At 41.4% G+C, this 14,045-nt stretch overlaps 1 protein-coding gene across 4 annotated transcripts in view; it reads right to left on the minus strand.

The window, feature by feature from the left end:
- The window catches only part of DENND5A (DENN domain containing 5A), a 299,668-nt gene that overhangs the window by 253,322 nt on the left and 32,301 nt on the right, over nucleotides 1-14,045 (minus strand). For all 4 annotated transcript variants that reach the window (XM_085648154.1, XM_085648156.1, XM_085648155.1 and 1 more), the window contains one exon: nucleotides 12,810-13,470. In XM_085648154.1, coding sequence (XP_085504280.1) covers nucleotides 12,810-13,470 — 661 coding nt within the window. The remainder of the gene's footprint in view (nucleotides 1-12,809; nucleotides 13,471-14,045) is intronic.

A 14,045-nucleotide genomic window follows, 5' to 3' on the forward strand; every position in this document is an offset into this window, starting at 1 on the left:
CGCACTGTCACCCAGGCCTTCGTCACCAGTCGACTGGACTACAGAAATGCCCTCTGCGCTGGAATCAAGTCCCACCTCATTCAAAGACTGCAGACCATCCAGACTGCCACAACAAGACACGTTCTTGATTTTCCACCTCGCACCCCTATCAGCCCTCACCTCTGAAAACTCCACCTACTCCTGGTACACAAGACTTGCCAGTTCAAGCTTCTCACCTTTACCTACAAGGCCCTGCATGACTCCAGACCCGCCTACGTCAAGAACTGCCTGAGATTTCACAAACCTGCCAGACACCTCCACTCCACCTCCCTCATGCTAGGCCACACACCTGCTGCAGCAGAATAGGAGGATGTTCCTTCTCCTACCTCGCAGTCAGAGCCTGGAACGGCCTCCCCCTGCACCTCAAGATCTGCCCTACTATACAGGAATTCCGAAAGAGGCTGAAAACCTGGCTCTTTGACTTAGACTCTGGGCCCTGCTAGCACCTGGATACCCTGAAGGGTGACAAGTCACGTTCTACAAGTTTACTGATTGATTGACTCCTCAATAATCTCAAGTGGCCATCATGACATGGTCTTCAAGATAAACCTTTCAGCCTAGAGAACAAACACAAAGACAACCAAAAACAGCAACAAAATGCACAGACAATAGAAGGAACTGAACCTTGTAGCACATAACACCCATCCCGTCATAAACTACAGCAACCACTGGATATATCTACCTTCTACTACTGGCTATCCGCAGCCTGGAGAACTAGATACCATTAAATAATTACATTGACCAATGTCAACATTAAGAAAATGAGAACAGAACCCTGCATCATGCAACACAAAATGAAAAAGACAAAATACTACTCGAGCACACAAATCCGCAATCACGACTACAGAAACGCACCACTAATCTACATGCATAATGGATGCAGATTGAAGGAACTACATATGGTTCTGGCAGAATTTAACAACCCAGAGTACTACAACTCAGAGATCCCCACACTCTCAAGCTTCTGTGACAAAATTGACATAAATGTTCATTTAATCAAATTGAAAAATTAGGGGACCACCTCATAGAAAACCATCTAACACTCCTTTTCCAAACAAATGAACAGCCGCAAAAGCAGACAAAAAAAGATCAACCAACTCTTAACACCCCGACAGCACTATCAAAATATATTTCCACAACCTTGCCAAGGCAGGCCATCAGGATTGCGGTTGGGCCCTGCACCTCTCCACCCTCTGAAATGTTTAGAAAGTTCATTTGGGGAAGTAGCTAGATGCTTGCCAAATAAATCCTTACAACAATGATCCTTCCCATCAGAGCTGAAGACATCCTACATCTGACCAGTTCTCAAAAAGAAGAATCTTGACCCATCCAACCTAGCAAACTACAGGTCAATTTTCAATGGCTAAAGCCTGGGTAAGCTGATTGAAAGAGCAGTATTTACCCAAATCATCTACTTCACTGAGGAAGACAACCTGTTGTTGAATCAACAGTGTGAGTTCAGACCAAGAAGAGGCATATAATCAGCTCTCCGTAGTTGGACAACCACAAGCTTACTGTCAATAAGAAAAGCAGGACTCCACTACTACTGCTGGACTTACCAGGGTTTAATACTGACTACCACCACGAGATAATACTCACACTAGAGCATATCGACGTACACAAAAACACTCCCTCTTTTTGTTTTCTTTTTTTAATAATTTTTCTTTTTTGTCAACAAGAGGGCAACATATTTAACACAATGTCACATTTAAAAAGGAAAAGAAAGAAAAACATTACCCAGAAGCATGAAGCAAGCAAACAAATCCATATAAACAAACAGAAACAGTAAACCCCAGATCATACCTATTATAAATGTCAAAGATAGTAATATTCAAACTAAGATATCAAGTACCAGATGCCCCCATGTTGCCTTCAGTTTCCCCAAAGAACGAAGACCCCTTGCCTTAGCCAGAGCTGTTTCCATTGCATACGTTTCCCTAACCAGAATCCACCAGTCGTTTATAGAGGGAGGTTTTGGAGAGATACAAACCCGGGCGATTGCCAGCCAGGCAACAACTAATAGTATTGAAGAAAGCCGCATAAGTCCATGACTCACATTCTTATAGCCCTTCATAATTTCTATAGCTGTAAGAGGTGAATCTATCCCCAATTTCTGAGAGAATACTTAGCAGATCGTTTTCCAAAATGTCTCTAATGCCGAACAAGTTGCGAACATATGTAGTATGCTGGCCGCATATGTCCCGCATCTGGGTCATTTCGTCAGATCGCCCACAGGACCACCCCCCGAGACCCATTTGGCGATTTATTTCTGGTGTATAGTACAGCATGCATATAGTGCGAAATTGCTGTAGTCACAAACTAACAGAATAAACTGAATCGTCTATAATGCATAATGCTTGTATAATAGTGGCAGGCGTAATCACCGTCCACAGAGTGTCGCTCCAGCACAGAGCTAGTCTTTCACAATCCCTCTGTCTATAATTATTGAAGCATTTATACATTTGACGAATCAAAGATTTTGTCTTTTCCCCATGTAGGCAGTCCCAGATTGCAGAGCTAGGTATTTTTGTAGTAGCTAAATGTCTCACGAGGTGATCCCTAACCTGAAGATATTTAAAAAACATATAATCAGGTAATTTATACTGGAGCTGCAGGCTCTCAAAAGTAGCAAAACCATTATTATTATCATACAGGTGCCCCAGACATAATATCCCGTAGCTAGCCCAGCGTTTGCTGACAGAATCTTGAAACACCTCCGGGAATATCGGATTGCCCCATAGGGGAAGCTTATCGTGATAGAATGATAAAGTACATCTATAAGATATAGCATGCCATATGTATATGCTATCTCTGATAGTCTTAAACTTGACTCTTTTAAAGTAATTTGGGTCATTAATTCTATATAGGAACATGCTACTATCCTCTCCCTATATAGAGTGATGAGAAAAAATGTTGTGGGCAGGATATAAAAGACTACGAAAACGCCCAGCAAAAGCGGCCCAAAAATACATTTGGAAGACAGGGAATCAAGTCCTCTTGACTAAATTGAAGCTTTAATAAGTCTATAGCCCGTCTGGCTTTTTTATATCCCCAAATAAAGCTGCTTAACACCTCATCAAGGGCCATATGTAGGTAGCATCACATTTACCGATTCATAAATACCGAATTTTACCGATTCGGTATTTATGAATCGGTAAATATAATGTAGGTAACCAATCAGTAATTATTACCGATTCGGTAAATATCGGTATTTAAGAATCGGTATTTACCGAATCGGTAATAATGCATCCCTTCCCATTCATTCCTATGGGCCTGGAGGCCCATAGGAAAGAATGGGAAGCCAGTTACCATTACCGATTCGGTAAATACCGAATCGGTAATAGGGGAGGCATTATCATGGGTGGCAGGGTGTCACATTGACACCCTGTTGCACCCCTGATTCGTGCATGTGTGCACATGTGGCGCACATACATGCCCTAAGGGCATGTATGTCTGCCACATTGCACTTTTCAAATAGCACAAAAATGCTTCTTGGAAGGTATTCGTCATTTACCATCAGCTAGTAGTTGGTGGTAAATAACGAATCCAGACACCAATGATGCACTCACTTGAGTGCCCCCTACATAGCATTTCTGGATTCGGTATTTACCGAATCGGTATTTTACCGATTTCTTAATTTCCGATTCGGTAAATACCTAATCCAGAAAATCTGTCACCTACATCGCAAATGCCTAAATACCGGTCGGTAACGGGATATTTACCGAATTTCGGCCGTTACCGACCGGTATTTGGCTTCCTACATGAGGCCCCAAGTCTCTTAAAAAAGAAATTTGGGAACCTGCAGGGGAATGGATCGAAATAAATACAGAACTTTGGGTAGTATTTTTATTTTAATAATATTAGATCTTCCTAGGATTCCTACGGGGAGTTTATGCCAGTTCTTTAACTGTTTAACTGTATCTTTCAGTAAAGATTCATAATTTATGCGCAAATATTCGATCTATCCATGTCGAGAACTTAACCCCTAAGTAAGTAGCGACCGAACAGACCCCAGGAACTAATCTTTCAGACTTAAAATTAAGAAGTACCCGTGTTTTCATGACGTTTAGTTATCCTGACAGAGAGCCGAACTTAATTGCTTCGTCCTCAATAGCATTTATCGCCCTAACTGGATCAATTGTAAAAACCGCGATGTCATCCGCATAAGCGGTGACCTTAAGCTGAGTTACACCTGATATTATTGGAGTAATTTGCAAGTTGGATTGCAGGGCACGGATAAACGGCTCGATGTAAAGAGCAAATAACAGAGGTGAGAGGGGACATCCCTGCCTGGTGCCAGATAAGATTGAAAATGTAGATGATTGTAAACCTGAATATAATAATTTAGCTTGGGGCATATCGTATAACGCTTGCATCCATTGTTTAAATTGTCCCCTGAAGCAAAGTATTGCCAACATAGCCCACAGAAAGTCCCACCCCACTCTGTCGAAAGCCTTCTCGGCAGCTAAAAGAACCATTCCAAGATTTATTGACATCTTCCCAGCCATATCGAAAGCCCCTATTGCCATATTGACTTGGGCTGTCGTATCCCTGACCATAATGAAACCATGTTGATGATCTGATACTAAACCAGGTATAATTGGGGCTAGGCGATTCGCCAAAATGTTTGCAAAATTTTTAGCGTCAACATTAATCAGCAAGATTGGCCGATAAGAGCCACGCTCATCAGGGGGTATGTTCTTTTTCAAAAAGAAGACTATCTTTGTCATACTCCAAGATATTGGTGTCTTTCTGCTTGAATCTATAGACCGTATAACCAAACTAAACGGTAAAATTAAAAGACTTTTGAAAGCTTTATAGAATTCACTCGGTATGGAATCTTCACCAACCGCCTTCCCATTGGGCAGAGTAGAAATTGGCAAACTTATTTCCTCTCTGGAAATATTACGCTTTAACAGAGCCAGTTCTTCTTCACTCGCAACTGGGAGATGGCTGCTCTGAAGATATCGTTGTATGCCTCTATCTTCTGGTTTAGTAATTAGCGTATATAACCTTTGGTAGTAAATGGAGAATTGTTCTAAAATTGCCTGTGGATGTGAATGTAAGATCCCATGTTCCCCTTTTATGACTTTTATTTGAGTCTTAGCCTTTTCATCTACCACTTTATAAGCCAAAACCCTTCTATTTGTTCCCCATATTCGTATTGTGAAAGACGATGTTTATTATAACTGACCACAATTCTCTTCCTAAATGACTGCTTCGTGGCTAACCTTGCATCTATTAAAGCCATTGTTCCTGATTGTTTGTCCCCCGCAAGACCGCCAGCGCATGTTGTTCTTCGATATTGCGTACTGCTTGGGTGGCCGCTTTACTTGCAGCTTTACGCTCTTTATTCTGTTGCCAAACATATTGTTGGGTTGCCCCTCTTACGTATGCTTTCATAGTATCCCAAACTATGAGTGGGGAGGCTGACCCGATATTCTCTTTAAAGAATAGCTCAAGCTGTTTACTAATGTGAGCCAAGTACAGACTATCCGAGAATAAATATCTAGGAAAAGAAAAGGGTCTAAGTATCTTACATTCGACAGTGGCATGAAAAGATAGCGAAATTGGATTATGATCGGAATGCGCTGGAATTTGCGTCAATTGATAGACCCATTAAAAACAACTGGTATACAAGTAGTTCAACAGGAGCCCACACGATTAAAAGTTCTGAGGGGAGGTCAATCATATTTTTTTTCAACTGAACAAGAGGCTAAAGAAGCCATCGGTAGATGGCAAACAGAAGCGGCAGACAATACTTAAGAGAAATTTGCCTTGGACTTTTTTAGGCGACCAAAGCCAGACAGAGGGGAAGTAGATGGGCAGAATTTTTTTTTTCTTCTTGGGGCTGTCTTCTCTATGATACTTGAATATATTGGTTTTCTCTTTCTCTATTTTTTTCTTCCTGCTTCTATTCGTTTTTTTTAGTCTCTATCAAATGTCAAATTGACAAATGGTTAACGGGTGCAGGGGTTGGTGCAGGGGACGACCGAGGGGGTACTGTCTCCTAGTAGCTGCCCAGTCAGCAGCAGCTTGTAAAAGGGGAGGAGTTCTCATTTACGATACAGGGAGGGGGGATGGTCTGGTGGTGGGGGGTGGGGGTGGAACTTGGAAGGGCAGGAAAAAGTCAACAAGGGAACACATAGGAAAGTAGGAAGCAAGTTTGAAATCAGAGTGAATAAATGTGGAATATGTATAAGAGTAGAGATGGGCATTAGGAAGGGTAGTAATATGACTGAAGGGAATAAATTGTGTTATGGGTTGGGTTAAGTGTATCATTTGGAATGTTGCAGGTCTTAACAGCAGAACTAAGCGGCAACTTGTCTCTGACGAGTTAAAAATGTACAGTCCCCAGATAGTTCTTTTAACAGAGACACATCTTTCATATAAAGATCGTAATCTTCGTAAACACTTAGGGTATGACACAATAGTGTGTACAACACTAAGTGCTTCGATACGGGGCACTGCTATTTGAAAAAGTAAGCACTTTCTTTGTATGATACACAGGACACTGGTTGATCAGAGGCACAGATGGGCAATTGCACAGTTAGAAATATGTTTTTTGCTCCGTATACGGCCCCAATATAGATGATCCTACTGTTTTTGACGCATTAAATATTGAAATGCTAGATTGGGAGGGGCAATAGTTGATTATGGGAGATTTTAACTGTGTTAGGGATTATAGCATAGATTCAACTAGGCGGGCGCTACAACTAGAATGCAGAGGACACGTGCCGCAATTTTAGAAATGGGGCGGCTGCAGCATACTAGAGATGCATGGAGAACATTAAATACAACTGTTCCAGGTTACACGTATTACTCTGCTTCACACAGGATTTACTCTAGAATTGATATGGCATGGGTGTCGGATCAAATAATGCGGTCATTAGAAATGGAGGTATGCCCACAGGTTACTTCCGATCATAACACAAAAACACTCCCAATTGCATTGCCTTCTCCCTCAGAGACAGATAAAGACTGATATCCCTACCACCTTCTACTTCAGAACCCCACTCCCTGCTCTTCAGTGTCTCACAAGAATCCATCATCTCTCCTCATCTTCTAATGTCGAATCTAATTAAAACCCACAACCTGACATGCTAGAGTCATGCAGATGACAAACAAATTGTGCAAAACATAAACAATCCAGAAAGCCTTCACATGTCGAGACGTGATGTCCGCATCCATGCCACAGATACATGGATGATGGGGAACCACCTAAAACTCAATACCTCAAAAACGGAGATCATGATATGTGAATAGTTGCACAAACACCAACCTACGACAATAGTCCTCAAAGAACTGAATGCTCCATCAGCCACATCAGGTGATGTGAGGAACCTCGGGGGGGGGCTCACACCAGTCCCTGATCTCACATGTTAACTAAGTCACTATGAACAAGTTCTACACAATGAAAACACTGAGACGCATCCTTCCATACCTTAGATTTTGGCAGAAGTTACAAGCTATCCTCACCCTCGAGATCTCCAAGGTGGACTAAGCCAAAAGCTTGTACACCCGGGCCCTGGGCTTCCTTTTCTGCAAACTACAACAAATCTAGAACACTGCGGCAAGACTTTTTCTCCCCTCATACAAGCCAAGGAACACATGACGCCAGTTCCACGATCCCTTCACTGGCTATCTATAGATAACTGATCGATGTTCAAAGCACTCTTCATCGTCCACAGAGCCTCACATGGCAACGGACTGTTATATTTATAGTTGAAGTTTAAAGAATGCTCACAAAATAGGAAGCTACGATTGAGATTAGCATTGCAGATTATTTCAGCCACTCGGGGGAAAAAATCAAAGGAGGATTAACAGTGTTGGTCCAAACTGCAAATGTCTGAATCTCCTTGGCAAGCAAAATAAATAATATGCAGGAGCAGAAGAAACATAAATGATAGGTGAAAAGATGGCTGCATAGTTCCAATCAGAGACTATGGGTCATGGCAAACAGCCTGGAACAACTTACCACCAGCATAAGCACAGCCCACTCCAATCAACAGCCTTTTACAGCAGTCAACAATGTAATGATAGAAACTGGCAACCCACCAGTAACAGAGGCACGCTATCCTCTTTCCAATTAACAACTAACTATAATATTCCACCACATCTTATTATGCCATCATTCTATCACCTGTATGCATGGGATAGACTCAACATGTCCACTATAACCAACCACCCTACACCAGTTGGACACGCATGTGATGTCCTAGAAGATCTGCTACACATTCCTGGCTATCCTCCGAGTCCCAACTAGGTCTATATTCTGAGCATTACCTGACACCTCATAGTTGAGAACCTATGTTAACAATCATATAAAGGAAGTCTGTAACCCAGTTCATTATAGCAGATCTCCATCTCTTCGCCTCCCTGCCAGATTCATAATATCTGAGGGTGCACATCATTCTGCTACCGTCGACATATACATTTAGACCATACAAATAATAATGGAATCTGCAGAGCTAATAACAGTTGCCAACATAATGCAAATCATAAACAGTGGATTTATCTCTCTTGTCCCCTCATCCATCACACTGCTAAGCATCTAAGCACAGCATCGCAAGACAAGCTAGCAGCTTCTGTGTGGTTACACAGCCATGATACAAAAACGCTTCCCATGTAGGATCAAAACAAAGACAACACACTTTAAACCACACACCCCACACAGTGCAGAGTGCTACCTGTGGGGCATTAGCACTTCAGTGCCCCACATAGGGATGGAAAGTGCTATATAGAAGCTACAGTACAGTATAATTCGAGCATCTGCATTTGAAGCAAGAGGTTATGTCAGGAAGCACTGCATGGCACTGGCTCTCAATCCCAATCCTCTTTCTCCTCTTGAGACCGACTACACAAATGAATGGGTAAACCACCAAGAATAAATGTAATTAAGAGACAAGGGGGTGGGGGGTGAACAAGAACAAAATAGCACTCTGAGGAGAAGTTGGCCCAAACTGGAACCCAGTAATTACAGGCTGGAAGGAGTCTTACTAGAATGATGGGAACAAGAGGAGGTATTACATCATCAGTGAATCAACAATAATTGGTAACATTACATTAACATAATTTCCTCACTCACACTTGTTAAGCTCTCATTAGTGGTATCTTTAATTAAGCTTTAACAAGCCCCCAGGCAAGAGCAGATGCTGAGACATCAGGGAAGAATGCACCACTGAGCAGAGTTCTGTCAATAAAATCTGATGATGGGGTGCTCACGAATAAAAGGAAGAAAAGAAAATAGGTGTAGTAGCAGGTGCAAACTGGGACTCCTGTGGAAAAGGAGTCCAACAACTGCTGTTGCCAGACACTATCCTGCCTGATGTGCTGGCCGTTGTCCTCGCTCATCTGTCTGGATCCTGGCCATGGCAAATTTTCCAGAGTTGAGTTCAGACAGTCAGGGCGCTAACCCTTATGAGTGCACATGGGAGGATGGAGAGGCATATTTATACCTGCCTAGGTTCTGTACACGGACAGATCTGTCAGTCATTGAAGGGAGACATTGCAGTATGTTCTTGGTATGTCAGACTCAGATCAACCCTGTTTCTTTCCTGCAGTTTGCAACAATGATCAGACCATAGGCAGTCTCTACTACCCGCTCAGATAAGGCAGTTTCAGGTCAAGCACATTCCTGCTAACCCAAGAACAGGCTGGCGTCATCACCAGGGGAAAGTTGGAACATTGAGATCAGGAACTTTATGTAATGCCTGGCTCTGAAGATCCCTTTTTAACCTGAAGGAAAAATATAGTGTATGAGGCCTGAGCCTATAATACCTGATGGATTATGCTGCTTTCTATAGTTTGAGCCTGTGTCCTTTATGTGACATGAAAGATTTGTTCCCTATAGATATATCTCTGTTGAGTATAAATTAGTCCAGGCATTTTAGCCTCTAAATAGGAACATGATGATTGTCGCTTGGCACTTAAGGCTATCACTGGACATAATGGGTTGACCCTGCACTCACATTCACTCAGGTATGAGTATTTGGGAATATTCATGGGGATATGACTACATCTAGGCATAGAAGGCTGTATTCACAAATACGCTCTCTGCATCACGGTAGGTGACCTCTGATATATCATGGTTGCCCCACTGACATCTTACAGCAACACACTAATTAATATATAGGCAATCATAGAAACATTTCTGCTTACGTAAATGTGCTATTGTAGAAGTAAGAGGTGGAAGGGTGTGGAAGAGTTGGCCAAAAGGGCGACCAGAATGGATATGATAGCGAAGATAGATTTTAGAGGTGAAATAGGAGGCAAATTCAATGAAGTAGAGGGGAAATCAGAGGTGGAGCGAGAGGAACAAATCTGCTGTTTTGATTTCCTACAGGCAGTGTTCAGTATCTAAATGTACAGGTGGAGATACATATCTTACAACCTTTTGCTACAAGGAGAGAAGCTATGCAGGCACAGGTTTAACTGAACATGGTGGAACCAAGTATAAATAATTTAATTAAGAACATCAGTCACTTTGTATTTTGGTGAGAGATGAACCAATATTTTATGGCATCAAAAGAAGCCCTTGGAAACTTGGACAAATTCTCTGATCCTGACGAAGGCAGAGAATGACCCCCTTTGTTCCAATGCAAGGATAGTAGAATAAAGGTATGAAGCACTCAGCACAAATGCCTGATGGAGATGTCCTTCCCAAATGTCCAGCAAACCTTTGACCGAAATCCTCCAGAACCTTTAGAGTCATGTCTTTGTCCTTCAGAATAGTAACTGCTACCACAAAGTGCCATTCTTGGGGTACAAGCTCAGGAGCCTCTACTGCTAAAGAAGAAATACATTTGTAAGACTGCTGGCCTTGCAGGGAAAGAATGTTCTCACCAATCACGGGAGCTAGCCTCGTTGGTGTGTTTGGTAGCTTTCTTTTATTAAATGGCAGCAAGAAATTTGCACTACTGTGATTTTTTTATCACTGTTGGAGCTAGAGGATTTCTGATAAACTGAATGAAAACTGCCACCCACAACTACTGTATATAGTCTAATGGAATGATCAAAGCAAGATGGTGCTGAAGCAAGATGGCACTGATTGTTCATGACTGCTTCCCTGTAGTTACATCTTTCAATAGATAAAAAAGGCTCCCAAAGTATCAGCTTCTCTATAATTGTGCCTTGATGGTTTGGAGAAATTTAAATTGGAGCCACACCTACACCAGTATCATCCAGGAGATGACTTTGGAGCACTTGCTCTATGATTTAAAACAAGTGTATCAACAACTGAAACACAGAGAGACAAAAATGTTCTGTGGCACCTGTCTGCAAGAGCATCAGTATTTTTCAAACAGAAAGACCAATTACGTGTTTTTAGCACTTATTCAACGGCAACAGTCAGTAGAAAACCAGTAAAGCATCCTTGACTGCCCATAACACAAACATTTCCAGCCGTGAAGTCTTCAGGATGTTAAAGGAAGCAGGCAATCTACAATGAAAATTCTCGATTGCTTAAATATGCTTGTCCAAATAAAACAACACCAAGACAATGTTGAAAGTGTACACCAGTTCCCATATCATCAGCCTCTTGCCCTTTGGCTGCTTCAAAAGATTGTGATCATACAGTAACTCAAAAATAAGTTGAATGCATATAAAAAAGATATTCACAGTACCCAGCGTGTGCACAGTGCATTAGGGGGTCGGTGAGACTGTGAGCCAATGCTGCACATCAAAATGTACCCAGACAGACTCCTGATTTCCATAGTTTCACAGGAATTGAGAACTGACAAAGATCACATGTTCTATTTAAACTACCCATTCAGGCAGCCAACGGTTGCAGCGCCTTCGAACCATACTTAATCTCTGTCCTTATCCTGGTTGTCCCCACGCTTACCCATCATTGTAAGTTGTTGGGATTTTTGGTACTCTGTTTCTTTGCTGTCCACTAGATTCACGAAAAGAGTAATTTGACATGTAATATCTGGATTCAGACTACTGCTCCATCAAAGAAAGCCAGGGCAGAGCAGGGTATTGCACCTTGAACCCTTTGACACCTCCCAATTGTCCCTGTGTGCACACAAGATTGTAATTCTCACTTTATCGTTCCACCATGCTTCTCAACGCCACTTCAGTCCCAAACGGAGGTCAACTGATGTGAAGATTTTGATGTGGTAATGCAAGAATTTATAATGAAGCTAAAGTTATTCAGAGGAGTACAGTTTTGACTTACTGATATCCATTTCATGGACTGTGTAACTGGCCATGTGTTTATTTATTGAAGTATCCTTAAAGAAGACATAATAAAATGTTTTTTTAAAAAAAGGAACTGTGAAGATTTGGTTACTGATCTTCCCTTGCCTGTAGAAAAAGTGATGCTGAGGTACCTAGACTGATGATGTAAAGGATGCTAACAACAAAGAGTTTGCTTAGGCAAATCGATCCAGCCACTTTACAGTTTTTGAACTTAAAATATCAGAACACCTAATTTTGAAGAGAGAGTAACAAAAGCAAATAATGTAGCAAAAATCTGTCTATAGACTGTGAGCAAGAAAGAAAAGCTCAAGCACAGTTTGAGATTACCTTTTAAAATATTATCGGAAAATAAACCCCACCATGTGGAGATACACAGATCCGTTCAATATTTGTGTGTTAGCAATATTAACTTCTGATGTCAGTACATAATAAATCAATATTATTTTCACTTTTACAGCTCCTGTAGTTGTGTCATCTGCCTATAGAAGTTATATCCTTACAATAGGGTGCAATGGATGTTTTATATATCACACAGTTTCATAATGTAAGATAAACCATCTACTTACGTTGGGAATAAAGCAGTATCTGAAACTCTAGTAGAGCACAGGTGAAAAGCTGCACCACGTTCTCCACTCCGAGTAGTTCAAAAACATCTTTCACAGGAAAGTCGAACAACGGCAGTTCACTGGTGCTTGGCCTCTGGCAAATAATTGGTCCATACACACCCGAAAACTTTAAAGATCTCCCAGCTGGAGGAAGAGGTACTTCATAAAGAATATTGTACATGTAACTTTCTAAGGGTAATGGTGGCGGCTGGGGGGATGTCACAGCTCGATGAAGTTGCTCAAGCACTTTTTTGCAGGCTTTCATGAATGACATTGGAGTGATGAGGCAAATGCATTTAGAGACATACAAAGTATCTCGAGAAATGTCATAGGAGTTGAAGCGTTGCAGTTTCGATACTGGAATTTCATTGCACTCTTCCAGGCTGCTATCACTGTCTTTGCCATTGATAGATGGAGTATGAATGATATCATATTCAGCATTGTGCATATGATATAACGTCTGCATTGCACTACAAATCTGTTTGCTGGTCACTTCTTCATAAAATGTGAGTGCAAATCCAAATGTTCTAGAGCCATCTTCCCGCGTGATGATAAATGAATGGAACTGAGGATCTCTTGAGTCAGCCTGGGTCTTGAAGGAAAGCCCTTTGGGCATGCAAAGCTGTAAAAATACAAAGAATATACCAGTCACATATTGTTTTACCAAACAAGTTCGTTGGTGTAGTGTGTATGACTTTATTTCTTTTTAGAAGTGGAGACCTAAGATTCAACGTGCCATGATCCCACCTGATACATGGATGAACAGCCTCTCAGGTATGAATGCTAATGTGTGCAATGCACAAAGGATATTTTGCTGGAAGCATGAAAAGGAGTGTTTGGGTATTTACTTGGATTTTGCCCGTTTAAACTTATTTAGATATTTATAGAACCTATGGTGCCCATGTTTCAGTGAACAGAGAGCAAAGTGTTCCAATATAAATGTGTGGTGATTCATCAGTAGTACCATAATTTTTCTCAATACTTGACAAAATTATGTTGTCTTTTTATGAATACAAGGGTTGTCATAATGAACATTTTAAAACAAGCATTAGCAACGCCAGCAGAACTGACTTTGCCCACCATCCTTTTGACTTTATCAATGCTTGCTTTGTTTTGTTTTTGGAAAGTTGTCAGGCCCTCATCAGTCTAAAAATGTTTTTGCTAAAAGCTGAAATATCTTTAGTGGCAAAAAGCACA

This window comes from Triturus cristatus, chromosome 3_2, assembly GCF_964204655.1.
Source record: "Triturus cristatus chromosome 3_2, aTriCri1.1, whole genome shotgun sequence".
In the NCBI taxonomy this organism is placed as follows: Eukaryota; Metazoa; Chordata; class Amphibia; order Caudata; family Salamandridae; genus Triturus; species Triturus cristatus.